At 42.4% G+C, this 24,957-nt stretch overlaps 2 protein-coding genes across 5 annotated transcripts; one reads left to right on the forward strand and one right to left on the reverse strand.

Moving 5' to 3' along the window:
* Nucleotides 1-53: 53 nt before the first annotated feature.
* On the reverse strand, nt 54-12,305 carry xkrx (XK related X-linked). Its single transcript, XM_035763489.2, has 3 exons — nt 11,326-12,305; nt 2,121-2,380; nt 54-2,030 (listed from the first exon to the last, which is right to left on the reverse strand). Exons 1-3 carry the CDS (start codon nt 11,673-11,675, stop codon nt 1,180-1,182), a joined length of 1,461 nt encoding a protein of 486 aa, XP_035619382.1. The 5' UTR covers nt 11,676-12,305; the 3' UTR covers nt 54-1,179.
* On the forward strand, nt 7,296-24,827 carry arl13a (ADP-ribosylation factor-like 13A). Of its 4 annotated transcripts, none has more exons than XM_052509129.1 (10): nt 7,296-7,991; nt 19,905-20,027; nt 20,149-20,219; nt 20,337-20,586; nt 20,874-20,979; nt 21,235-21,443; nt 23,116-23,221; nt 23,400-23,661; nt 23,819-23,926; nt 24,020-24,827. In XM_052509129.1, the coding sequence occupies exons 2-10, from the start codon at nt 19,969-19,971 to the stop codon at nt 24,073-24,075; spliced, it is 1,227 nt and encodes a 408-aa protein (XP_052365089.1). In that variant the 5' UTR covers nt 7,296-7,991; nt 19,905-19,968; the 3' UTR covers nt 24,076-24,827. The 4 variants fall into 4 exon arrangements, with proteins under 4 accessions (XP_052365089.1, XP_035619400.1, XP_035619394.1 ...); XM_035763507.1 differs by lacking the exon at nt 7,296-7,991 and adding an exon at nt 15,647-15,822; XM_035763501.2 differs by lacking the exon at nt 7,296-7,991 and adding an exon at nt 15,896-16,213.
* The last annotated feature ends 130 nt before the right edge of the window (nt 24,828-24,957 follow it).

Below are 24,957 nucleotides of genomic sequence, written 5' to 3' on the forward strand. Positions count from 1 at the left end.
TAATGTAGTAGTTAAGGCACTTAACATGCCATTGAACAGACCATACACTTAAAAAGCAGACTAATAATGGACTTTAATATTTCAGACATACGGTACCATTAAGGTAGCCCGGGTACCAGTCTCTTTAGCTAATCCCAATTGGCAATGAAAAGGAGTGGAACGTTAGGTAAAGAGACTGGTACTCAGACTACCGGTAAGGCATCATTGAACGTAAACAGTTGTGAATTGCATCTCAATGACAATGTGTGTGATTACATAAAATCTCCATTGTCTCTTTAACCCATTTGTTCTTTAAAATGATCCATGTCTATTGCCACGTTCACGTGCAAGTTGGAACTACAAAACTCTGAAATGTCCAACCTGTAAGTCGTGCCGCGTTCAACCGGTTAGCAAGTTGGACATTTGAGTTTCCTAGTTCCCGACTAGCAAGTGAACACGGCATGACTCACTGAGCTTGACTTTTAATTAAACACTGTGCGCAAAAGGCAACAACAACAAAAAAGGGCCAGGTACTAATAATAGAAATCATTCATTAAATACACAGTGGGTGGAGTGGGGTTTGAGGAAGGTAGCTCGGATTTCATCTGACCTTTCATTTCCTTCATGTTACATATATGGGCTTTGACGTGTGGATGAAAGAGACCTAATGCAACATGTTGGGTTTATTCATTAAGTAAACCGCTGGTAATCAGGGGAAGTCCCAGTTTACAGGGCAAGTCGGCCCGAGGCCACATGTTTCCACACACCTGGCCCCCCTGTATCTGACCCCGGTGCTGCTATTCTCAAGTCTGCCTTTATGCATCACGGCGGCATATCTTATCAGAGTATATTCTTTGGTCTCCCGCGGCCCACTGCCTCTCTACCTGTACAGTATGCCCATTCAACAACAGTGATGCAACATTGTCTATGTCACAGCTGATCTTTTTGAGCCCAAAGCTCTGCATGCACGTGTTATTCTAAAATGAGGAAAATCGATAAAATCATGGTACCAATTTCAAATGCGCTTAGCTAACCACTTGGGACCAACTTGTCCTCTGTGCACCGCAGTACAGAACTAGAAGCTCTGTCCGTCTCATCTGCACCACTCACAGTATAACAGTCCTGAGTGCACATAGCCATTAGTTCAGTAGCTGCACCACGCAATGACCCCATATCATCAAATCATCACATGGGGCCTTCTCAAGCCGCCTCCATTATGTCTTCAATGATGGCTGTCTCCCGCTCCACCAGCTGGCTGGTTAGATCTGGGGGCTGCAGTTCTGGCGGCTCCAATGGCACCAGCACCATGGTGGCAGTGGTGGAATAGGAATTGGGTTGCCCCTGCCCCTCTCTCCCCCCACCCCTGCGGCAGCAGATACAGCAGCAGACGCAGGCCAGGCAGTCGTGCACGTTGTGCCTGAAGAGGCGCCGACACGGGTGGCAGAACTGGTAGAAGAGTAGCATGAAGAGCACGGCCAGGCTGTAGCAGATGAGCAGCTGAGCCACCAACAACGGGGCGCACACGTACTCGTAGAAGTCCGACTTGTGGAAGTACCAGAGGGTGATGAGCGCGCCGTTCTCCAGGAAGCGTCCGCCGTAGTAGGCGGCCAGGCGGCCCCAGCGCTGCTTCTTCTCAATGAGGTCGCGGTGGCCCAGGTCCAGCTGCACGGCCGACCAGCAGAAGATGTTGATGCAGGCGTACAGGAAGGTAACCAGCGACAGTACCACTGTGGTGCCCAGCTTGCTGAAGTTCTTCTCTACGTTGTCGGGCAGCGAGGCGCGTCGTGCCCAGAATTCGACCCAGGGCAGCAGGAAGAAGAAAAGAAGGTTGCCTAGGCCAACGGGGATCACCCAGTAGGTGAGCGCCGTGCTGAACAGTACCAGGGAGGTGACGCGCGTGGCGATCTCCAGGACCCGCCACAGGATCATGCAGAGGTAGGCGGCCGGGCGCAGCCGCACCTTGTAGTCGTCGTAGCGGATGTTGATGGCCAGCACGCTGCACACCAGGGCCCCGTAGGTGACAGAGATGAGGCAGATGATCATCAGAGTCACTGGGATGAACACAGAGACAAAGCACTCGTTAGACCCTCCAAAACAAGACATACAGCATTCACCATTAATGCCATCAAGAGAACTCTTACTTCTGACGGGGAGTAAGTACTTCTCCTGGATGGTGGCGTACAGCTGCAGGGTGAGCTGAGGGGTGGAGCCAAGGAAGGCCTGGATGACGGCGGTGCGTTTGAAGGCGTTCCGGTGGGTGGCCAGCTTGCGCTCTGAGTGGCCAATCTCCCACTCCATGGGCGTGCCCTGGTCTTTCTTCAGCTTGATCTTCCTGGAGATGGTCACGTACGGCTCCTCCTTTTTGCCTGCCTTAAAATAAACCATCAGAGCCTCGAAACACCTGAGGACAGAAGAGGGCCATTGAAAATTTAGCAATTTCACATAACCACCAAAGGGCAACACGGGCTAACAAAAAAACATTGCCTTGTTTATTTTCAGTCGAGGGTTTGTATTATCATTCAATAAATATCATATTTTGCTTCACTTTTCAATTCGAGACTGAAATGTGACATTTATATATGACTCCACCAGAGGGCAGTCTATGTGACAGCATGACTGAAACCTAAGCCTATGGCACTGAAACCTAAGAAGGGTGTGTTCCCTTCCCAGAGGTAAATGCTTTCACTGTTCACTGATAAACATGTGGTGTAGCTCTCCTTTACGTCTGTTTATGTTGAATAGTACTAGTGCAGGGGTTAGCTGTACACAAGACACTTAATAACATCCAATGTATCCACACTCAACTACTAAATCACACAGCACGTGGCTGGAATGTTGTCTTTCAGACCAAAACAGCTCCTACTTTGGACATGGGCTTTAGGGGAGAGAACACACAGACAGGCTGGCTACTACTAGGATTCACTTCCTGGCAGCTCAGCTTTGTGCTGCTACGAGAGCCCTCTGGCATACAGTCCGTCAGCCATTTTCAGCCACTGTGTTTTTTCAGCTGTTGTGGTGCTGGTGGAATCACGTTGGCTGTGACCTTGCGGTGCATAACCAAAACATGCCGCCTCTCGTCTTTGACTTCAACTCTCGCTGAACTGAGAGACATTTAAAGGAGGGGTAGGGAAGGCACTCTGTGCCATCCACAAGCTGCCTCATCGCTCGAGTGGTACTACAATACTGGTAGCCCATGCATAAGAATCGAGGCCATCTTGTCTGATTGCACAATCGTGAAACTAAGTTCCACAGATGGAGAGAAGTAGCAGGCACAAGACTGATTTACTTCCAGGGAAATTTGGCATCATAATGCAGCTGAGAATGAGTGCTGAGTCAGTCTAGCCAGCCAACACTGAAAAAAAAATGACTAAGAGACTAAATGCATTACACTTACAGGAAAAAGCACAGCTGAGAAAATGGTTGGCTGGCAGAATCAATATGCCCGATGTCCACAGCAGCATCTAATGGTACCATTGGCTGAAGCAAAGTGCCTACTGCCAGGTAATCACTCCCAGGCCATAAAAATCACTTTGCTCTTAGCTTACAGTACAAGTTCTTGTAAAAAGAGCAGTAAAACACACATGCAATAAGGAACTTAAAAAGGGGGGGCTGAACTTCCTGGTTTGGTCTTGTTTTTCAGCTTGGTTATTAAGAAATGCAGTGGCCATGACTGAATTAAATTAGTTGTCTTGGGGGGGTAATGTGGGTGTCTCGTGTGTGTGTGTGTGTGTGTGTGTGTGTGTGTGTGTGTGTGTGTGTGTGTGTGTGTGTGTGTGTGTGTGTGTGTGTGTGTGTGTGTGTGTGTGTGTGTGTGTGTGTGTGTGTGTGTGTGTGTGTGTGTGTGTGTGTGTGTGTGTGTGTGTGTGTGTTCGCAAGTGGCAAGTGTTTGTACATTCACACTGTCAAAACAGTTCACAGCTAGTCACTCACCCTTCTAGATGACCCGGTTACACTGTTTTCAAGTTGTGTGTCTTGAAGTCGCCTAGGCTAGATAGTGCTAGCCAACTAGCTTCAGCTGGCTGGTGTGGTTTGACATTGGATAGCCCATTTCAATATGTTACACAATGTAAATGGGACAATATTTTCATGAAGCACATACAGTACACGTCCAAAAGTACGTGGACATGTGCTCAAACATCTCATGCCAAAATCATGGCCATCAATATGGAGTTGGTCCCCCCTTTGCTGCTATAACAGCCTCCACTCTTCTGGAAAGGCTTTCCACTAGAGGTTGGAACATTGCTGCGGGGACTTGCTTCCATTCAGCCACAAGAGCATTAGTGAGGTCGGGCACTGATGTTGGGCGATTAGGTCTGGCTCGCAGAATTGATAAACCATTTCTGTATGGACGGGAGCATTGTCATGCTGAAACAGGAAAGGGCCTTCCCCAAACTGTTGCCACAAAGTTGGAAGCACAGAATCATCTAGAATGTAATTGTATGCTGTAGCGTTAAGATTTCCATTCACTGGAACTAAGGGGTCTCCCCCAAACCATGAAAAACAGCCCCAGACCATTATTTCTCCTCCACCAAACTTTACAGTTGGCACTATGCATTCAGGCAGGTAGCGTTCTCCTGGCATCCGCCAAACCCAGATTCATCCATCGGACAGGCAGATGGTGAAGTGTGATTCATCACTCCAACGAGTTTCCACTGCTCCAGAGTACAATGGTGGCGAGCATTGTTCCAGAGGCAGTTTGGAACTCGGTAGTGAGTGTTGCAACCGAGGAGACTATTTTTTACATGCAACACGCTTCAGCACTTGGCGGTCCCGTTCTGTGAGCTTGTGTCCTACCACTTTGCGGCTGAGCCGTTGTTGCTCCTAGACGTTTCCACTTAACTATAACAGCACTTACAGTTACAAGGGCAGCTCTAGCAGTGCAGAAACAAACTGACTTGACAGTACCACGTTGAAAGTCAGAGCTCTTCAGTAAGGCCATTCTACTGTCAAGGTTTGTCTATGGAGATTGCATGGCGGTGTGCTCAATTTTATACACCTGTCAGCAACGTGTGTCACTGAAATAGCCAAATTCACTAATTTGAAGGGGTTGTCTGTCCACATACTTTTGTAAATAGTGTATTTTAACACATTCAATATTTGTATATTAATTTCTACAATTTATAGTTGGTTTGAGGTTTGTCACTCAAATTTGGAGCTATTGCCATTTTCATATATTGTCCCATGTTATTTAATGATGGTCCCCAACTAGCCCCATAGGGATATCAAATGTCAAACCAAATTGACCACGAGCATTACGAACGGGTCAGCTGCACCTGTGCTCCGAATTTATGATCACTTGGGTGCTGCCAGTTGTGGGCAGGATTTGAGAAACCCTGCTTTAAGGCATGGGCTGCAGTTCAAGCAACTGCGGCTTTTGTTTTCATAGAAAATGGCACAAGGGCGGTTTCATCATCAGGAAATACTTTCAACATGCTCCTTTAGGTCCAGTAGAGATTTCTCACCCTGTTATGCTTAACACCCACAAGAGACATTGGTGCCAAAAAAAAAGATCAATTTTGACCTTCAGACATATTCAATTTCTTTGAATGTTTGCACTAAGTTAGCATTTCAGAATACAGGACATCAAGACACCAACCTTTCCTCGCTGTGTGTAAACACTTTCAGAGTTGCATGATGGGACAGGGACAGTAATGACTAAGTATGTAGCCTCCTCTGCCTCGGAGGATAATTATATTCTCTTAGACAAGCTGGGACAAGGGTCACTCAAGCTGGGAACCAACCTGACACTATACAGAGATTCTCAGTTGGCCATGTGACATCTTATCAACATACAGTATTATCTTAGAAAGATTCTAAGCTACGTTGCTTGTGAAACTTTACTGTGCGTTCATTCATTGACATGTGAGAATGTGAGTTACAGGACGGATACAACCCTGTGAGCTAGAGTCCTTGCCTGTTACTTGGTAAAGCAAGCCGTGAAGTCAACAACATTCAAACCCTTGGGTGGAGTTGCTAGGCAACATGCAATATTGAATTGCGCCTACACAGCAGATGATCTGATGATGATGATGACATCATCCACCATGCTCCACAGGAAGTGCACAGCAGATCAGCCCAGAGCGGAGATGTGGCCTGTGGGAGTAACTGGAACTAACGCACAGCTGTTTATCTAGTGCATCTGTTTTTGACACAGTTAACCGTTCACTTAGAAACAAAATATGGTTTAAGGCAGGAAAATGTCAGGACGGGAATGATATGTAGCTTCCTCTACGGAGGGAACCACATCCCCAAACAAGCCACCCTCCAGAGTATGATTGTGGAACTGTGTAGCTGTAGCAGAAAAACCCTGAAACCGAACCTTGATCTAGTTCTTCTGAAAACAAACAAATAAAAAAAGGTCTGATTCTCACGGATCAGCACTGCTACAGTGAGGGAGTGGGGGAGCATGGCTGTAAACAGTGTGCCAATGTGATGCCTTGTGCGGGTTTGGAAAATGCCTGCAAGTCAGTCACTTGATTTGTCATAAAAGGTGGAGCTAGTACAGTCAGAGATCACGCCAAACCTGCCCTTTGAATTGAACATATACCGTGCATATACAGGAAAGTATTCAGACCCCTTGATGTTTTCCACATTTTGTTATTTTACAGCCTTATTATGATATTGATTGAATAGTTTTCCCCCTCATAAATCAACACACAATACCCCATAATGACAAAGCAAAAACAAGTAAATCATTTTTTTGCAAATTCATATTTTTTAAATTAAATACCACATTTACATTAATATTCAGGCCCTTTACTCAGTACTTTGTTGAAGCACCTTTGGCAGCGATTACAGCCTTAAGTCCTTATGGGTATTTTATTGTATTTTTTTTATTTAACTGTGCAAGTCAGTTAAGAACAAATTCTTATTTACAATAACATATACCGACCAAACCCAGACGACGCTGGGCCAATTGTGCGCCGCCCTATGGGACTCCCAATCACTGCCGGTTGTGATACAGCGTGGATTCGAACCAGGGTGTCTGTAGTGAAATTGATTAAATAGTCCCCCCCCCCCATTCAATTTACACACAATACCCCATGACAAAGCAAAAACAGGTTTTAAAAACCTGTTTTCACTTTGTCATTATGGGGTATTGTGTGTAGATTGCTAAGGACATTTTTAATTTTTATTTAATCCATTTTAGAATAAGGATTTAACTACAGCTCAGCATTCAACACCATAGTACCCTCCAAGCTCCTCATCAAGCTGCAGGCCTTGGGTCTCAAACCCGCCCTGTGCAATTGGGTCCTGGACTTTGATTGGCTGCCCCCAGGTGGTGAAGGGAGGAAACAACATATCCACTTTGCTGACCCTCAACACTGGGGCCCCAAAAGGGTGCGTGCTTAGCCCCCTCCTGTACTCCCTGTTCACCCACAACTGTGTGGCAATGCATGCCTCCAACTCAATCATCAAGTTTGCAGACGGCACAACAGTAGTGGCCTTGATTACCAACAACGACGAGACAGCCTACAGGGAGGTGGTGAGGGCACTCGGAGTCAGGAAAACAACCTCTCACTCAACGTCAACAAAACAAAGGAGATGATTGTGGACTTCAGGAAACAACAGAGGGAGCAGCCCCCTATCCACATCGAAGGGACAGCAGTGGAGAAGGTGGAAAGTTAAGTTCCTCATCGTACACATCACAGACAAACTAAAATGGTCCACCCACACAGACAGTGTGGTGAAGAAGGCACAACAGCGCCTCTTCAACCTCAGGAGGCTGAAGAAATTTGGCTTGTCACTCAAAACCCTGACAAACTTTTACAGATGCACAATCGAGAGAATCCTGTAGGGCTGTATCACAGCTTGGTACAGCAACTGCACTTCCCTCAACCGCAAGGCTCTCCAGAGGGTGGTGCGGTCTGCACAACGCATCACCAGGGGTAAACTACCTGCTCTTCATGACACCTACAGCACCCGATGTCACAGGAAGGCCAAAAAGATCATCAAGGACAATAACCACCCGAGCCACTGCCTGTTCACACCGCTATCATCCTGAAGGCGAGGTCAGTACAGGTGCACCAAAGCTGACCGAGAGACTGAAAAACAGCTTCTATCTCAAGGCCATCAGACTGCTAAACAGCAATCACTAACTCAGAGAGGCTGCTGCCTACATTGAAACCCAATCACTGGCCACTTTAATAAAATGGATCACCAGTTACTTTATACAATGCCACTCTAAGTAATGTTTACATATCTTACATTACTCATATCACATGTATATACTGTCTATTGCACCTTGTCTATAGCGCTCGGCCATCGCTCATCCATATACTTACATGTACATATTCTCATTCACCCCTTTAGATTTGTGTGAATTAGGAGTTGTTGGGGAATTGTTAGATTACTTGTTAGATATTACTGCACCGTTGGAACTAGAAGCACAAGCATTTCGCTACACTTGCATTAACATCTGCTACCCATGTGTATGTGACAAATAACATTACATTAGATAACAAAATGTGGAAAAAATAATGGGGTCTGAATTCTTTCCAAAGGGCACACGGTATGTAGATATCAGGTGTTTATTAGAATAGAACCATCTATTATCTTACAATATATAACATTGAGAGAAATCTCAAGTGATATGACACAGGGCACTGCTTCCACATTCCAGTCCTAGGCTCTTCTAGATATTTGAATACTTGACACACATAGCTGATAATCACGCTTCACTTCTAACGGAGCACATTCACCTATCAGATTCAAGGCAGTCCTTGTTGCGGAATTGAAAAGATTGAATGCAGAACACCTCAAATGAAATATGAAACACTGTTATTCTGCTTTTCTGGGTCTTTGAATGGTAAGCAATGCAGAGGTAAAGTCAACATGCTGAAGGCCTACTTTGTACAGTGTTATGGGCCACACCCGCAGCTATCTACTAGGCCGACAGTGATCAAATTGTAAAATCCAAGGTTCTGTTGACACACCAAAGTTAACCAACAGTATCACTCAGATATGCTCAGTTTTGAAACAGCAACCAGACTCCACCTTAACCTTAATTCACCAGTGACAAATGACGGTTTGTTCAAACAGGTCTAGACACAAAGAGAAACCTTAACTCTCATGGGGTAGAGTGCTTTACAGAAATGTAAGTATTAGAGCCTTCAAAGTGTGTGCATTTCACACCAAAACAAAATGAGAGCTATGATTGGTGTCATTTCAGCCAATTAGACACAGTTGAAGTCAGAAGTTTACATACACTTAGGTTGGAGTCATTAAAACTAGTTTTCAACCACTCCACAAATGCATTGTTAACACAAGTCGGTTGGCAAGTCGGTTAGGAAATCTACTTTGTGCATGACAAGTCATTTTTGTTTACAGAGATTATTATAACAATTGTTTACAGAGATTATTTCACTCATAATTCACTGTATAAATTCATGTGGGTCAGAAGTTTACATACACTAAGTTGACTGTGCCTTTAAACAGCTTGGAAAATTCCAGAAAATTATGTCATGGCTTTAGAAGCGTCTAATAGGCTAATTGACATCATTTGAGTCAATTGGTGGTGTACCAGTGGATGTATTTCAAGGCCTACCTTCAAACTCAGTGCCTCTTTGCTTGACATCATGGGAAAATCAAAAGAAATCAACCAAGACCTCAGAGAAAAAAATTGTAGACCTCCACAAGTCTGGTTCATCCTTGGGAGAGATTTCCAAACGCCTGAAGGTACCACGTTTATCAGTACAGACAATAGTATGCAAGTATAAACACAATGGGACCACGCAACCGTCATATCAGGAAGGAGACGCGTTCTGTCTCCTAGAGTTGAACGTACTTTGGTGTGAAAAGTGCAAATCAATCGCAGAACAACAGCAAAGGACCTTGTAAACATACTCGAGGAAACTGGTACAAAAGTATCTATATCCACAGTAAAACTAGTCCTCTATTGACATAACCTGAAAGGCCGCTCAGCAAGGAAGAAGCCACTGCTCCAAAACCACCATAAAAAAGCCAAAATAAGGTTTGCAACTGCACATGGGGACAAAGATCATACTTTTTGGAGAAATGTCCTCTGGTCTGATGAAACAAAAATAGAACTGTTATGTTTGGAGGAGAAAGTGGGAAAATTTGTGGGCAAAACTGAAAAAGCATGTGAGCAAGGAGGCCTACAAACCTGACTCAGTTACACCAGCTCTGTCAGGAGGAATGAGCCAAAATTCAGGCAACTTATTGTGGGAAGCTTGTGGAAGGCTACCAGAACCCCAAGTTGACCCAAGTTAAACAATTTAAAGGCAATGCTACCAAATACTAATTGAGTGTATGTAAACTTCTGACCCACTGGAAATGTGATGAAAGAAATAAAAGGTTAAATAAATCACTCTACTATTATTCTGACATTTCACATTCTTAAAATAAAGTGGTGATCCTAACTGACCTAAGACAGGGAATCTTTACTCGAATTAAATGTCAGGAATTGTGAAAAACTGAGTTTAAGAGTTTAAATGTATTTGGCTACGGTGTATGTAAACTTCCGACTTCAGCTGTATGTGAAACAAATGAAAAAAAGTGTCTGATCTAAACTAAGATTAATTTCGGAATACCAAATGACCTCAAAAATGAGGTTGATCTCATTGTGAATTGTCACATGTGCCTGGGGTATACTCATTACGGAAACCATTTAGGGACCAAACAGAGCAAAATTTGAGTTTCTATTGGACAAATTCAGGTAGGGCCTTTCCCGCTTTGTGCCGTTTGGCAACAGAATCTGCGTCATAAATACACCTCTGGCAGTGGCAGTTCAAACCCATTTAGAAGTGGGTTGACACATTAGCAGTTGTATCTACAGTAGGATGCGTGAGTCACATGTCTGACAGAGGTGTAAATGATGAGAGAGGGTCGATCTTAACCGTGACCCACTTCACATCTGGTCAAACAGGTTTGAAGAGACGGGAAAATACTGCCCTGATTCTAGGATAAGTGAATTTACCTTGTGGAGCATTTTACTCTCCACAGAGGCATTTCTTAGTAGGCCTGCAGCGCTGTTGCGGGAAAGAGAGTTCACTGGGGACTAAAGTATATGAACCTGTGGTGCAGTCAAGTGCTCTAGTCCCTGTGAGGCAGTAGAACAGTCCTATATAAGCCATTTTACCCTCTCCTTCGAAAAGCCTCCTCGCTCACAGTTCCACCTGTCAACTGGTACGCTTCCCCAGCATCCTACCCCAGAGAGCACCAGAATGATCCCACCAATGTAGGGAGAGAGAACAGCTGATTGGGGGCCAGAGGTGAGAGCACTATTCCCTGTACCAGGAAAGCCTGGGCCTTGGGTAAAGGCAGTGCAACACTCATTACATTATTCTACTACTCAGCACTGTGATGACTCGGCACCATACCTACCTAATGAGTGGGCCCAGGAGAAGTAGATGCAAGAAGAGGACCAGGGGGCGGTCTCTTCCCAAGTCTCTATGAATGAATGTCAGCGCCAATTGAGTCAATACAGCCGGCACCAACATGAAGGTGATGGTCAACCCCATCCAGGTGTCGTCATCGCTCTTGTGGTACATGTTGCAAAGCACAGCCGCGCAGACAAACTCTGCGCAATACAACAAAGTGGCCAACACCACGCTGAAAGGGGGTTGAATGTTACTGTGGTTTACAACCAACATGACTCCGTTTTCAGAGGGGGATTCCTGGTGGAATTGCTCGACGTCCGAGATGTTTACGACTGGCTCGCCCTCTTCTTCCATGGCTCAATGACTAAAAACAACGTCACACAAATGAGACCTATAGGGCTGACGAACGGCTCAAAGAAAAGTGTAGTTTCCAAGTGTCAGATTGTATGTATCCTTATCCAGCAACAATGTATCGACTTCTTCAAACAAAGCAGTTCCGTTTGTTATCATTCATGAATGTATCAAGTTTGTTAAACAACGTCTTTTCGCCCACTTTCCACACACATCAAGAATAACTCCTTTGTGTATCAATAGCCTATATTACGTGGCATTGCCACTCGTGGCCACAATACAAACAATACATAATAAACCACCACCCATATATCTCTAGGGTAGTCTTCCAAATCGAATCCAGTGGTTGTCGCATACGTGTAAATACGAGTCATTCTCCCACAATCTTAAAGATCGGCAAATACATTTTCCAGCGCAATGCAAAAGTCATGCCGCTGATGTCTGCCTGCAAATGATGGGCTCAATACCCACATTTACTTGTTGCAAAGCATAATCAAAACTGAAGCAATTTATTCGCCGTAGAGTCCCATTGAAAACTTGAGGAAATGCAAAAGTGAATGTTTTTGTTAGCTCCTCCACTGAACAAGAAAGCAGGTGTGTCTGAACATGCTATTGCTGCTAACTTCACACCTATGCGAAGCTAGCAACAATAACGATTAGCAACGCTAGTCGAATCTGCCTTCAAAATAAGAGTTCACAATTGAAAGTGGTGCAAACGGATAAAAATTGTGGAATTATGACATATTTGGACTAGATAATGGTCCAACGTTGTTATATAAATTCAACAAAATACAATAATTAGTTAATTTAACCAACAACAAAAAAAGGTCAGTTGAAATTGCACTGTGGATGTGTTAGAATTCAGAATTGCTTTGGGGTCAAAGTTATATTTCACTGTACAATCTTACCTATGGATTGTGGATCCATGAAATGGTGTGTCAGCAGTGATGGAAAAAGTACCCAATTGTCATACTTGAGTAAAAGTAAAGATATCTCAATAGAAAATTACTCAAGTAAAAGTGAAAGTTACCTAGTAAAATACTTGAGTAAAAGTCTAAAAGTATTTGGGTTTAAATATATTTAAGTATTAAAAGTAAATGTTATTGCTAAAATATACGTAAGTATCAAAAGTAAATGTAATTGCTATAATACACTTAAGTATCAAAAATAAAAGTATAAATCATTTATTCCATATATTAAGCAAACCAGATAGCACCATATTTTTATTTTACATGTTTTAAAGATAGCCAGAGGCACACTCCAACACTAAGACATCATTTACAAACAAAGCATTTGTGTTTAGTGAGTCCGTCAGATCAGAGGCAGCAGGGATGACCAGGGATGTTCTCTTGAGAAGTGTGTAAATTGGACAATTTTCCTGTGCTACTAAGCATTCTAAATGTAATGAGTACCTTTTGGGTGTCAGGGAAAATGTATGGAGTAAAAAGTACATTATTTTCTTCAGGAATGTAGTGAAGTAAAAGTAAAAGTAGTAAAAAAAAAAGTACAGTACAGATACCTCCTAAACCTACTTAAGTAGTACTTTAAAGCATTTTTACTGACGTGCTTTACACCACTGTGTATCAGCTTACTCAGTGAAACCCATAGAACACATCTGTGAAGAGTTAACACAAATGTTAGCCATGATACTATCATTAGGGGACTTTGTGGTAAATCACTTCCCAGTCAGCCTATTGTGCGTATTTACATTCATGTTTCACTGTACAGCCTTACGTATGGATTGTGGATCCATGAAATGGGGTATGAAATATTAACGTCAATATGCGTAAATATGCTGAATAGCGAGGGGAATTGCCATAGTTAAAGTTCCCTAATAAGAGCTACAATGCTAATATTTGTGTAAACTCTTCACAGTTGTGTTCTGTGGGTGTCACTGAGTAGACTGATATCCCAATTCCATGGATCCACAATCCATAGGTAAAGCTGAACATTGCAATATGAATGTTCAATGCATATTGTAGGTTGACTGGTGAACTAGTGTGCCTCAGTTCACACTGGTGTCAAAGACCTGCAATAAGAGCTACGATGCTAATATTTGTGTAAACTCTTCACAGTTGTGTTGAGTAGACTGATACAGAATTCCATGGATCCACAATCCATATGTAAGGCTCTACAGTGAAATATGAATGCCGAAACGCACAATAGGCTGACTGGGGAGGTGATTTACCACAAAGTCCCCCAATAGATTTGATTAGGATCCCCATTAGCCGACGCCAATTGCGACAGCTCGTCGTACCTAATAAGAGCTACGACGCCAATATTTGGGTAAACTCTTCACAGTTATGTTCTGTGCGTGTCACTGAGTAGACTGATACACCATTTCACGGAGACACAATCCATAGGTAAGACTGTACAGTGAATATAAGTATGCGTCCAAATACATTATTTTTTGGGGGGTCAAATTAGCTCATTATTGTATTTTGTTGAATTTATATAACAACATCCCAACCTTGATCGAGTACAAATGGCATCACTTTCAATGGGTCACGTTCAATTGGGAACTTTTCATTTGAAGGCGAACCGCAAACGCCACTATTGTGGTTAACCGTTATTGTGGCTAGCTTCACATCGGTCTTGGAGGGTGAGCGCTACCTCCCACTGCTCCTGGGTCCTGAGCCTTTATCTACGCTTACTGCGTGCAGCTGTGTGCATGTCATCGAGAGTGCATGCTTGTAACCTATTTATACTTGACTATTTTCAATAAGAGTGCCATCACTGTTTTGGATCCTAAAAAACTATAACGAAAGCCCCAATGGTAATGTGGGGATATCACAAAAGCACAGAATAGAAAAAAGTAGAAGTCTTGGGCAATTACTTTCAGAAGGTTATTGAAGCAGGTGGGGCTACTACAAATCACGACAGCTTAGAAACACTACTACAGCCAGCTATATACAGTACATCTCAACCTTCTCTCTCTCAGTGCCTGTGTGTTGTGCAGGGCAGGAGCACAGATAGATCAGTTGTCCTGTTTCCCTTTTTAGGCTATCACACCACCACTAGGACAGACTTGGCCCTGTTACAGCACCAGAGCTATGTGGAACGCTGCTATGTCAACATGTGCTGTGGGAAGGCCAGGCAAGCTCGTACCCCAAAATTGAGTTTTTGTATTTCCGTGACTTGACACAGTGTTGCATTTGGATTACATTTACACTTGGTACTACATTTTAGTAAACAAATGACCAACTACATCACATCCTTTAGAACGAATGGAACCTAGTGAAACGGTGTTCTGTTTGCTCGGGCTACTGTGCAAACAGGGATTATTAGAATTGGTGCTCGGCCTATGAGAGGGATCCCATCTGCCTCCTTTGACCACCTTTTGCTTTTGCTCCTCAGTGCAAACGTGGTTCCTTTAATTTAATGTTGACTTCAATCTGGCCAGTCATTTCAAACTGTCGCTAAACTTGAAATAAGATGTTGTGCCCATCAACAGAGTACTTAAAATACAGACTGTTATGTAGATTGTTTTAATAACACTAGTTTGGAAGATAAATCGATCTCATTTTTGAATTCGTATTATGATCCCAGGGCACTGTTTTCCATATGAAAGCATCAATCTAGATTAAACATTCATGTTTTTTCAAGCGCCGTACAATAATAGCTCAAAGGCACAATGTTACCCATAGCTCAGCCCAAAATGAAAATCACTCCCCCAGTGTAACCAGATGGGTCCCAGACAGGCAACGATGTGGGCGCTGCATTGTGAATGTCTGCTGGAGGCCCTCCTCCTATTATTAATGAATGTGAGTGGCGAGACAGCGCTGTGGGTCAGTAGCTGCAAACCGTAGTGGTTGTTTACTTTCTGGAAGGAAGGCGGCAGTGTAGAACTAAGACATTAGTGGCCTAGCAGGTCTTTAGGACCCCACCCTGTATGTACACACACACTCCCTATTCCGTTATTGAACAAAAAGCTGAAGACAATCTGAGCCAAGATTCAAACGAATTAAATCAGTTTGAAACAGTACGTCCAACAGTCATCAGAGGCATATAGATGTTCAATCGTGTACTATTCCGTGGTAACATTCTGTAGCCCTAGTTAATAGATCATTCTAAACGAAAGCAGAGCGACTTCAGGGGGAACATAACCCTCCGACATGAATTCAGCTGTCAGGACTCTCAGAGATGTTAGGTACGTGGGGCCATGGGTATATAGGGCAGGGCATAAGGACGTTGTGCTAAGCCTTTGCTGCTGCTTCTGCTGCTGTGTGTGTGTGTGTTGTGTGTATGTGCGTGTGTGCGTGTGTGTGTGTGTGTGTGTGTGTGTGTGTGTGTGTGTGTGTGTGTGTGTGTGTGTGTGTGTGTGTGTGTGTGTGTGTGTGTGTGTGTGTGTGTGTGTGTGTGTGTGTGTGTGTGTGTATGTGTCATTGCCAGCTGACACAGTGGTCAGAGCCTCGGATGAGTCTAGTCAGCAGATGAAGCCCATGCCTGATTGGACACTGGGGTAATGACTTAACGAGATGAAGGATGTACACAAAGGGCAGTTCCAGGATATGTTATCCTTGTTATGGAAAACATTTAAAGTAAGCAAATCTCTCAGATTTTACTTTGTATTTTCCATACTGACTGTACTGGGACTAACTGTTTATAAAATTACCATTTTCTTTTATACGTAAGTATTGTTGTGGGTTGTTAAGAAGGTTCGCTTGGAGTTTTTTTTTTGTCATGAGTAGACAGACTGCAGGGCAAATTCTTTCCTCCCTATGTCTGCTCTTGTTTAGCAAAACCACACACCGTGACGTAATCACAGCTCCATTATGTGAATGTTTCCATAGAAATTGAGGCCATCTAGTGGCCATTGTAATAATGTATTAACTTGTAAAGATGTTACAATGTTACAAGGCGTCAATAATAGCCTTAAGATAACATTAAACATACTTTACATTTGCCTCATACTGAATGTTTATCCTGTTTTATTTCCATCGGTGTAAAGATACCACCTCTCTATCCACTCATTATGGACATCACAGGAGATCATAGGTCAAATTGAACTCAATTAAATGTGAGGGGATTCTGGTAGTACCAATAATCTGGATTTCTCTCTTCCATTGTTAAAGGAGGGGCACTAGATGTAAAAAAAATAAAAAATATATTTAAAAAATCACATCATGAGACATCTTTGTTAAAATTGGCCATGAGCAGGTGCCCTGATCTGGCCAAGCTAAATCACAATGCAGTCAAAAACGTGATTCATTTTATAAATATTTCCACACTATGTGGTTGGAATAATATTGTGAAATTGTGAAAATTATCATAATACCCTTTTAGCATAAGAGCTGTTTGAAAAGACAGCTTGAATTTCCAGCATATTTTGCAGGGATGGAGTTTTGGCCTGCCAGGTGAGATCACCATTGGCGCAAATGTGTTAATAAACCAATAAGAAAGAGCTTTCCAAACCTCTCTGCCAATTACAGCTAGTTCTCAGATTTCCCCTAACCACTCAGAATAAATCCAGAAAGTTTTAGCAAAATTCTAGCTTGAGAAATGTATCTTTACTAAGAATCTATTTTTGTTCATTTTTAACTCTTTTAATTGAAAACAATCAGAGTAAGGTGCTTAATTGTTACCCAGAAATGATTTGATATTCAGATAAAAACGGCCGCATTGGACCTTTACAGTAGAGCAACCTATCCGGTTGAAGGCCGATCTAACAAACACCCGAATGATTGGTAGACAGGTTACCACTGTGTTTCCCAGGTTGCACCACCTACATGAGGTGACCACAGGATTAGTGGAATTATTGAGCCCTGATTAGTTATCTGGTACATACAAGATGCCACAAGAGAAACACACTCAAACAAACGTATGGACACTGACATCCTACTGTAAGTATGCTGAGATTTAATTTAATTTATATTCTATCTATCATTTCACGTGGCTTCTATTTTCATAGATTTACCCCTGAGAACAGTGGTGAAAGTGTTCTACTTGCGGGATTAAACAAGTAATATGAACGAGTTTTTGAGTGAACAATGCTGTGTGTGGATTGGATATTTTGTCATGGACTAATACAGTTTTGCATAATTTATAGAATGGGCAATGCATTTAGGCGTTTGCACATTGTTTACATTAAGAGGTTGTACACATGGTTATCACTGTTAACTAATAAAGTGTTGTCTTCAGATTCAACCATATCAATATTCATCATTGCAGTCAGTGACGTGTTTTATTGAAGTCAGTTTTCTCTTTTTACTTTAATCTGACAATGTGCTTAATTTGCACTTTTATGGTCTAAATGTCTGAACTTAAATAGCTTAAATAGCCACTGCTCCAAAACCACCATAAAAAAGCCAGGCTACGGTTTGCAACTGCACATGGGGACAAAGATCGTACTTTTTGGAGAAATGTCCTCTGGCCTGATGAAACAATAATAGAACTGTTTGGCCATAATGACCATTGTTATGTTTGGAGGAAAAAGGGGGAGGCTTGCAAGCCAACGAACACCATCCCAACCGTGAAGCACGGGGTGGCAGCATCATGTTGTGAGGGTGCTTTGCTGCAGGAGGGACTCGTGCACTTCACAAAATAGATGGCACCATGAGGAAAAAAAATTATGTGGACATATTGAAGCAACATCTCAAGACATCAGTCAGGAAGTTAAAGCTTGGTCACAAATGGGTCCTCCAAATCGACAATGACCCCAAGCATACTTCCAAAGTTGTGGCAAAATGGCTTAAGGACAACAAAGTCAAGGTATTGGAGTGGACATCACAAAGCCCTGACCTCAATCCTATAGACAATTTGTGGGCAGAACTGAAAAAGTGTGTGCGAGCAAGGAGGCCTACAAACATGACTCAGTTACACCAGCTCTGTCAGGAGGAATGGGCTAAAATTCACCCAACTTATTGTTGGAAGCTTGTGGAAGGCTACCCAAAACGTTTGACCCAAGTTAAACAATTTAAAGGTAATGCTACCAAATACTAATTGAGTGTATGTAAACGTCTGACCCACTGGGAATGTGATGAAAGAAATAAAAGTTGAAATAAATATTTCTCTCTACTATTATTCTGACATTTCACATTCTTAAAATTAAGTGGTGATCCTAACTGACCAAAGACAGGGAATTTTTACTAGGATTAAATGTCAGGAATTGTGAAAAACTGAGTTTAAATGTATTTGGTTAAGGTGTATGTAAACGTCTGACTGCAACTGTGTGTGTGTGTGTATTTTATCTTTGTACTAAATCTGCCCGCGTCTCGCCAGTTGGATAACCATGCTGTCATTTGAAGTCTTGTTGCTAGTTTATGCTCTACCTGACTAGTCTGGGCTTAGGCAGCTTATGGAGATTGAGCAGATGCAGAGGGCAGAGAGCTGAGGCCTGCTGGATTTATTTAGCACACCTCAGATGGACACACTCACACACCTGCTGTTTGTGTAGAACCAGTCTGTGGCAGACTACACACAGGTACAAAGATTTGTCAGACAACTGGTAGGCTACCATGTCTTAATGTAATCAGACTGTGCCAGCCAGTTCAGCCACATAGTTCCGTAACATGTAGTTGAGAGTCTATATACATTTATGCTGTGCATTGTAAAACAAACCCCATGGTGGAAACCGATGGACTAGTTTATGGATAGTTTATGGGGATAGCAAAAAGGATATACAGTAAGCAGGTAATGCACAGACCCAATGAATAGTGTATCCCGAAATGGATAGGAATGCACTGTGGGTACAAACAAAGTAACCTAGTTTAGCCAGGTACTATAACCCATGCTCGTAGAAAAAAGGGTTCAAAGGGTTCTTTGGCTGTCCCCATAGAAGAACCCTTTTTGTTTCCAGGGAGAATCCTTTTTGGTTCTATGTACAACCCCTTTGGGTTCCATGTAGAACCCTCTGTGGAAGGGTCCTAATGGAGCCAAAAATGGTTCTACCTGGAACCAAAATGGTTCTATTTGGAACCAAAAAGAGTTCTTCAAAGGGTTCCCCTTTGGGGACAGCTGAAGAACCATTTTACAAAGACTATTTTTTTCTAATAGTGAAGTTTATATAGTCACACAGATAATGCTAACCTTTGTCAAAGAGATTTCAAACAGTAAAGAAATGATCGACTTTTACATTAAGATCTAAATGGCTCTGATGTCCTCAGGGGTTTATTGGCCCTGACCCTGATCACCTGACAGTAGCCTTTGTTACCTCAGCTGACTTAGCACCGGTCATTCTGTAAGTCTATAGTTTGCACGTCGACCCTGTGTCATAATGAGCTCTTCTTTCAGGTGGGGACTGAGAAGAAGATGGTTGCCGCTGTGCTCACCTTGTTCTGTTTCACCACAACTGAACATGTTCAACCTGATAACCAACTGCTGCAGCTGGGTCTCCAAGTTCCAGCAACCCATCAGGTAAGAATGACTTTCTCTCAAATGGATTAACACAGTCCCTCAGTCACTTGTGATTACAACTACTCTGACTTAAATTGCTCCAAATGCTAACTCGAGCCCCATGTCTCATATTTTCACACAGGAAAGTCAATGTACTCGTGGTCGGTCTTGATAAAGCAGGAAAAACATCCACTGTCAGGGGGATGTTAAGAGGTAATGTAACAGTGACTTCAATACAAAACAATTAACAGTAACATTACAGTAGACATTACACAGAAATCTGCGTATGGCTGACTGAGGTCCTCTTGTAACTATTCTCGCTGTCTGCAGTGCCCCCGGTGGACGTGGGTCCAACACATGGGTGTGTCCGCACGGAGCTGAGAGTGGAGAACTTCCTGGTCACCCTGCTGGACATCAGTGGGGCCCCGGAGTTGCGGGGGTCCTGGAGGGATCTCTATGGGGAGGTCCATGGGTTCATCTTTGTGGTGGACTCCAGTGACCGGCAGAGGATTAAAGAGGTCAAGGAACTTCTGACGGACCTGCTGAAGCAACCTAGAGTGGCGGGAAAACCACTACTGGTGTAAGGACTAATTCTTATATCAAGTTTGAGTGTGAATAGAATACTTGATCAACCTTAAAATAAAAAGTAAAGCTATATTTGTTATATTTATAGTTTATAAGTATGTTATACAATATTCTATGAGATGTACATGACAAAGTGACAGATAATCTATACTACCTACATTAAAACCTTAGTGTTGCCATGGTACAGTGGGCAAGGAAGCACAGTAACGAAACTGATTAGTGCTTTCAGTGTAGTTGTTTTTCCTTTTTTGAATCCACTGAATAAACTGTGTTGTGTTTTAGGCTGGCCAACAAGCAAGACAAGATGAATGCCCTGCTGGGAAGTGAGATAATTGAGCTCCTGTCTCTGGAGAGACTGGTGAACCAGAGCCGTTCTCTGTGCCACATTGTGAGTCTAGTTCTCACACACACCACTCTCCACACAGCCAGACAGAAGAGCTAGACAGACAGCCAGACAGAAGAGCCAAACATAAGATCCAGACAGACAGACATAAGATCCAGACAGACAGACAGACAGACAAACTGACAGCCAGGCAAACAGACAGATTATGTTTATTATGTTCAAGAGACAGATAGATACATAGACAGACAGAAATCCATGTAGGCCAAATAGATTTGATTATGTTGTGCCTTTTCACTCTAGGAGCCTTGCTCAGCCTTAATAGACCTGCGGAGGTGGACAGACAGGAAGACGCTGCGGGGTCTTCGCTGGCTTCTGCGTGCTGTCAATCTGGATTACCCAGAACTCTGTTCTCGCATAATCAGGGACATCAGGGACAGGAGACCTCTAGCACCAGACGAGAGGGACAGGCGTGGGAAGATCGAGAGGAGCCGCAAGCCCAAAGAGGAAAGGTAAGAGCGACCATAACTATCCCAATTGGCACAAACTGGTTGAATAAACGTTGTTTCAATGTAATTTGTCAGCGTATTGTGACGTGGATTTAAAAAAGTAATCAATGGAAACTGTTGCTTTGAGTGTGAAATGTAAGGTTACAATACAATTTTCAAGATAGACACACCCTGTATAAAATATGTTGAATTTGTACCTTTGAAACTATTTCAGAACTTCAACGTCATATAGCAGCACCTCCTACTGGAGAGTTGATCTAAATCTATTCATTTGGTTGCCCATCCAGGATTTTAACTAAGCCCAGCTTTGATTTTTGTCACTGACTACTACCAATGTGCTATCGTGAGAATGATTATTGAGAGATCCCTTAATAACTAAATATATTCACTGTTGCTATTGAAGTCATTCCAAAGGGTAGGTTGAACAGGGCAAATTAAATGAAACCATACTTATTAGGTAAAATATCATCAATTATACTATTTAAGCCTATATAGCATTTGCAAAGTCATCAACAGCCATTGTTAAATATTTTATTAAACAATAGCTCAAAGATTTTCTTTTTTTTTTACAATAAAAACCATATACATACAAATGACAACATACAGACTTACACAAACATCCACAACATCCCCCCTTCCCAGACCCACCTGCTCACACCCCCATCTCCAGTGGCCCTATCACTCTCTGCCACATGGCCTCAAACTGCACCATTTTGTCTCTCTCCGTCGCCCACGCGCTTTCAACATTTAGATAAAGCATTTGACCTTTCCATTGTGTTAACGATGGAGGATTTGGTAGATTTCCAGACAAGTAAACTAATTATATGTTGGATTCAAATCTCCAAATAAACCAAAATTACAAGTTAAATAATAGGATTAAGCCAGTGGCTCAAATGAAATTATCCAAGCATATCCTTTAAATGTTGACATTTGGTTACAATGTCAACCAAACACAATTCAATTATCTTTTTGTAGTAAGAGTAAATAGCTTAAAGTAAAGGCTATCTTACAAACTAATGTAACCGTATTTATTCAACCTTAAAATGTGTAACACTTCCATGGACAAATTTTGAGGTTACTGGAACTGTAAATGTCTTCTTACAGTACGTAATCATAGAAAGCGTGCAAGTTCAAGATAGCGTGCAAAGCTCGCAGGTCTGTGGAGATCTTCACAATTGCTGTAATAATCTGAGCAGAATCTTGAACAGCATTGATCACTTGCACTATGTACTTTTAATGTAATCTCAACTGCAATCCATTTGTTTCTGCTTTTAGGTAATGCACAGTGATAACCCGTTACGTTGTTGTATAAATACAACATGTCTGACATTGTATTTCCATTTGAACGTTGGTGTCCTTTTTAGATGGTTGAAAGCATAGTGATAACACATTGGGATTTCAACAACCTTCTGTCTGTCTATTGGAGTCGGTGAATAAAGGTTGAAATCTCATTGATCAACTTCTCAACCAATTGGTATCCACATTTCCACGTTGAAATGACATGGTGTGCCTATGAATGGGATGTGCCTTCAGTTAGACAGGATATCATCTGTCTTGGCCAATGTGTTAATGTTGCATTCACAGAATGTATCCATGAACTACTGCAAAGACATGGCCCATGTTAGCTAAAGCATCATGGTATGGACCCTTTCTTATGTGAAATGTCTATGTGTAGAATCCGTGCCAGCAAAAATGACCTTCGTAAAGTACAAAGCCCTCATGAAAGGGACCTAAGACCCAAGACCCCCTCGCTACAACCCATTCGAAACATCTTGAAAAAGGTAAAGACATTGAAACGTACAAATCAACTGATAATCTTTAGTTGTAGATCCATTTGATCTTGATAAGATTCCAATTGATTATTTGTAGTGAAACAATCTACTAGTTTTAGTAGATCTGGAGGTGCACATTCATTTTCACTGCTGGAATATGTGAACTGAAAAGCCTTGTTTATTGTAGGAGAGCAAAAAGAGGCTTAATAAAAAGAAGAAACAACAGGTGAAGATTAAGGACACAGAAGAGAAAAGCGAAGGAGAGAATGCGGAGGAGGAGGAAGGTAGCACAGAGGCAGACCCAGAACACAGTGTGCAGAAAGAGAAGGCCAACAGTCCCCTAATACCTCCGAAACGAAGGAAGCTGAAACGTAAAGCCAAAGTGAAGGAAGAGACCCAAGAGCTCCCAGAATCAGTTGACAACGAAGACAAAGACAACTCGAATAAAGGTAGCTGTGCTCCTCAAACAACACTTCAATCTGCCTCCAATGTATTGGAGCATGTTTTATGATGTATTAACAGGTTACAACATGTTGTTAGCACTCTTTAATATTGAAATGTGCATCTGAGTTGATAACGTTCACATTTTCTCATCTGTTGATAAAGGGGACAAGAAGAAGAAGAAAAAAGTGGTGAAAGTGAAAAAGAACAGGATAAACTCTGAGAAGATGCCAGGAGCATACTCCCAGCCAGTTGACCTCTCCGTGACCTTTGGTGAGCCCCCAGTCTCTCCTTTTTAACTCACACTGAAATGCAACGCAAAAAATGAGACTGTCTGAGATATGTGATTTCCCTGTTTCTTGATAGATCTTTACCGAAAAGCCATTTTGGCTCTGAAAGAGCGACAGAATCAGGGCCAGTGAGAGGAGAGGGCTGAGAGAGAGTCCTAGGTCCAGTGTGTGACGACGCAGTCTGCTATCCTGGCAAGGGCAGCACTCCAGTGATTTATAAACATGCTGAGACACCTTAGTGACTCATCCCCAGCCTCTTCCCTGCAAACCACCCAGACAGCGACCTGACTGACTGATTGACAGAGGGAGACATGCCCTGCCTGCAAATCCTCCACAACCTCCTTTTCCATTCAATTACCTCACATTTCTAACTTATGGATTACAACTGGAGTATTCAACGGCTTTTGAAGGACAATTTCAAAATACTTGATGGATGTTTTTCTTCGCTGCTACTGTGCAGAAACTGCAAATCCACAATGCACCCCCTGAGAAATGTGTGTTTATTTTATCTTACCAAAATATGTTATATGAAATATTTATTTATTAGTGGTTACTTAATTATCTGCAGTATAAGTAAACAGTTGTTTACAAACATGATGAATGTACTGGCCAAAATATTTTAATCCCTCCTCATAAATATGAATCGAGTTTATCTGTGTATATTGTACATTTGATGGAAAAAGTGACATGCTTTTGTCATGTTCGTTTTCTTTTTATATGACTGTTTGACAAATGTCTCACAGACCCTGTTTTTCAACAACACAAAATGGTCAGTGAAAGGAAAATAGAATTTGAAGAGAACACCACCAGGTCAATTTTGAAGAAAGAACAAATACACAACTGAAATGTACAATAAACAATCACGTGCTTCCTTTTACAATGTACCATATGCCTTGAAGTGTGCTCGTGTTTGTTCACCTTGAAGATGATAATGCTCTGTTGTTTGACCCAGATTCAAAACAGTCCAAACAATAGGTGTAACGCCAAACTAATAGTCAGCCATATGTAACCATG

This window comes from Oncorhynchus keta, chromosome 4 (genome assembly GCF_023373465.1).
Source record: "Oncorhynchus keta strain PuntledgeMale-10-30-2019 chromosome 4, Oket_V2, whole genome shotgun sequence".
NCBI classification, from domain to species: domain Eukaryota; kingdom Metazoa; phylum Chordata; class Actinopteri; order Salmoniformes; family Salmonidae; genus Oncorhynchus; species Oncorhynchus keta.

Excerpts from the sequence above, each read along its gene's own strand:
- xkrx (XM_035763489.2), bottom strand. The coding sequence starts at position 11,675 with ATGGAAGAAGAGGGCGAGCCAGTCGTAAACATCTCGGACGTCGAGCAA. Across the intron at positions 2,381-11,325 it reads CTCCTGGGCCCACTCATTAG|GTGTTTCGAGGCTCTGATGG; the intron begins GTAGGTATGGTG and ends TTCTGTCCTCAG. Across the intron at positions 2,031-2,120 it reads GTACTTACTCCCCGTCAGAA|TGACTCTGATGATCATCTGC; the intron begins GTAAGAGTTCTC and ends TGTTCATCCCAG.
- arl13a (XM_035763501.2), top strand. The coding sequence starts at position 16,158 with ATGTACACAAAGGGCAGTTCCAGGATATGTTATCCTTGTTATGGAAAA. Across the intron at positions 20,980-21,234 it reads GCCGTTCTCTGTGCCACATT|GAGCCTTGCTCAGCCTTAAT; the intron begins GTGAGTCTAGTT and ends TTTTCACTCTAG. Across the intron at positions 21,444-23,115 it reads CGCAAGCCCAAAGAGGAAAG|AATCCGTGCCAGCAAAAATG; the intron begins GTAAGAGCGACC and ends GTCTATGTGTAG.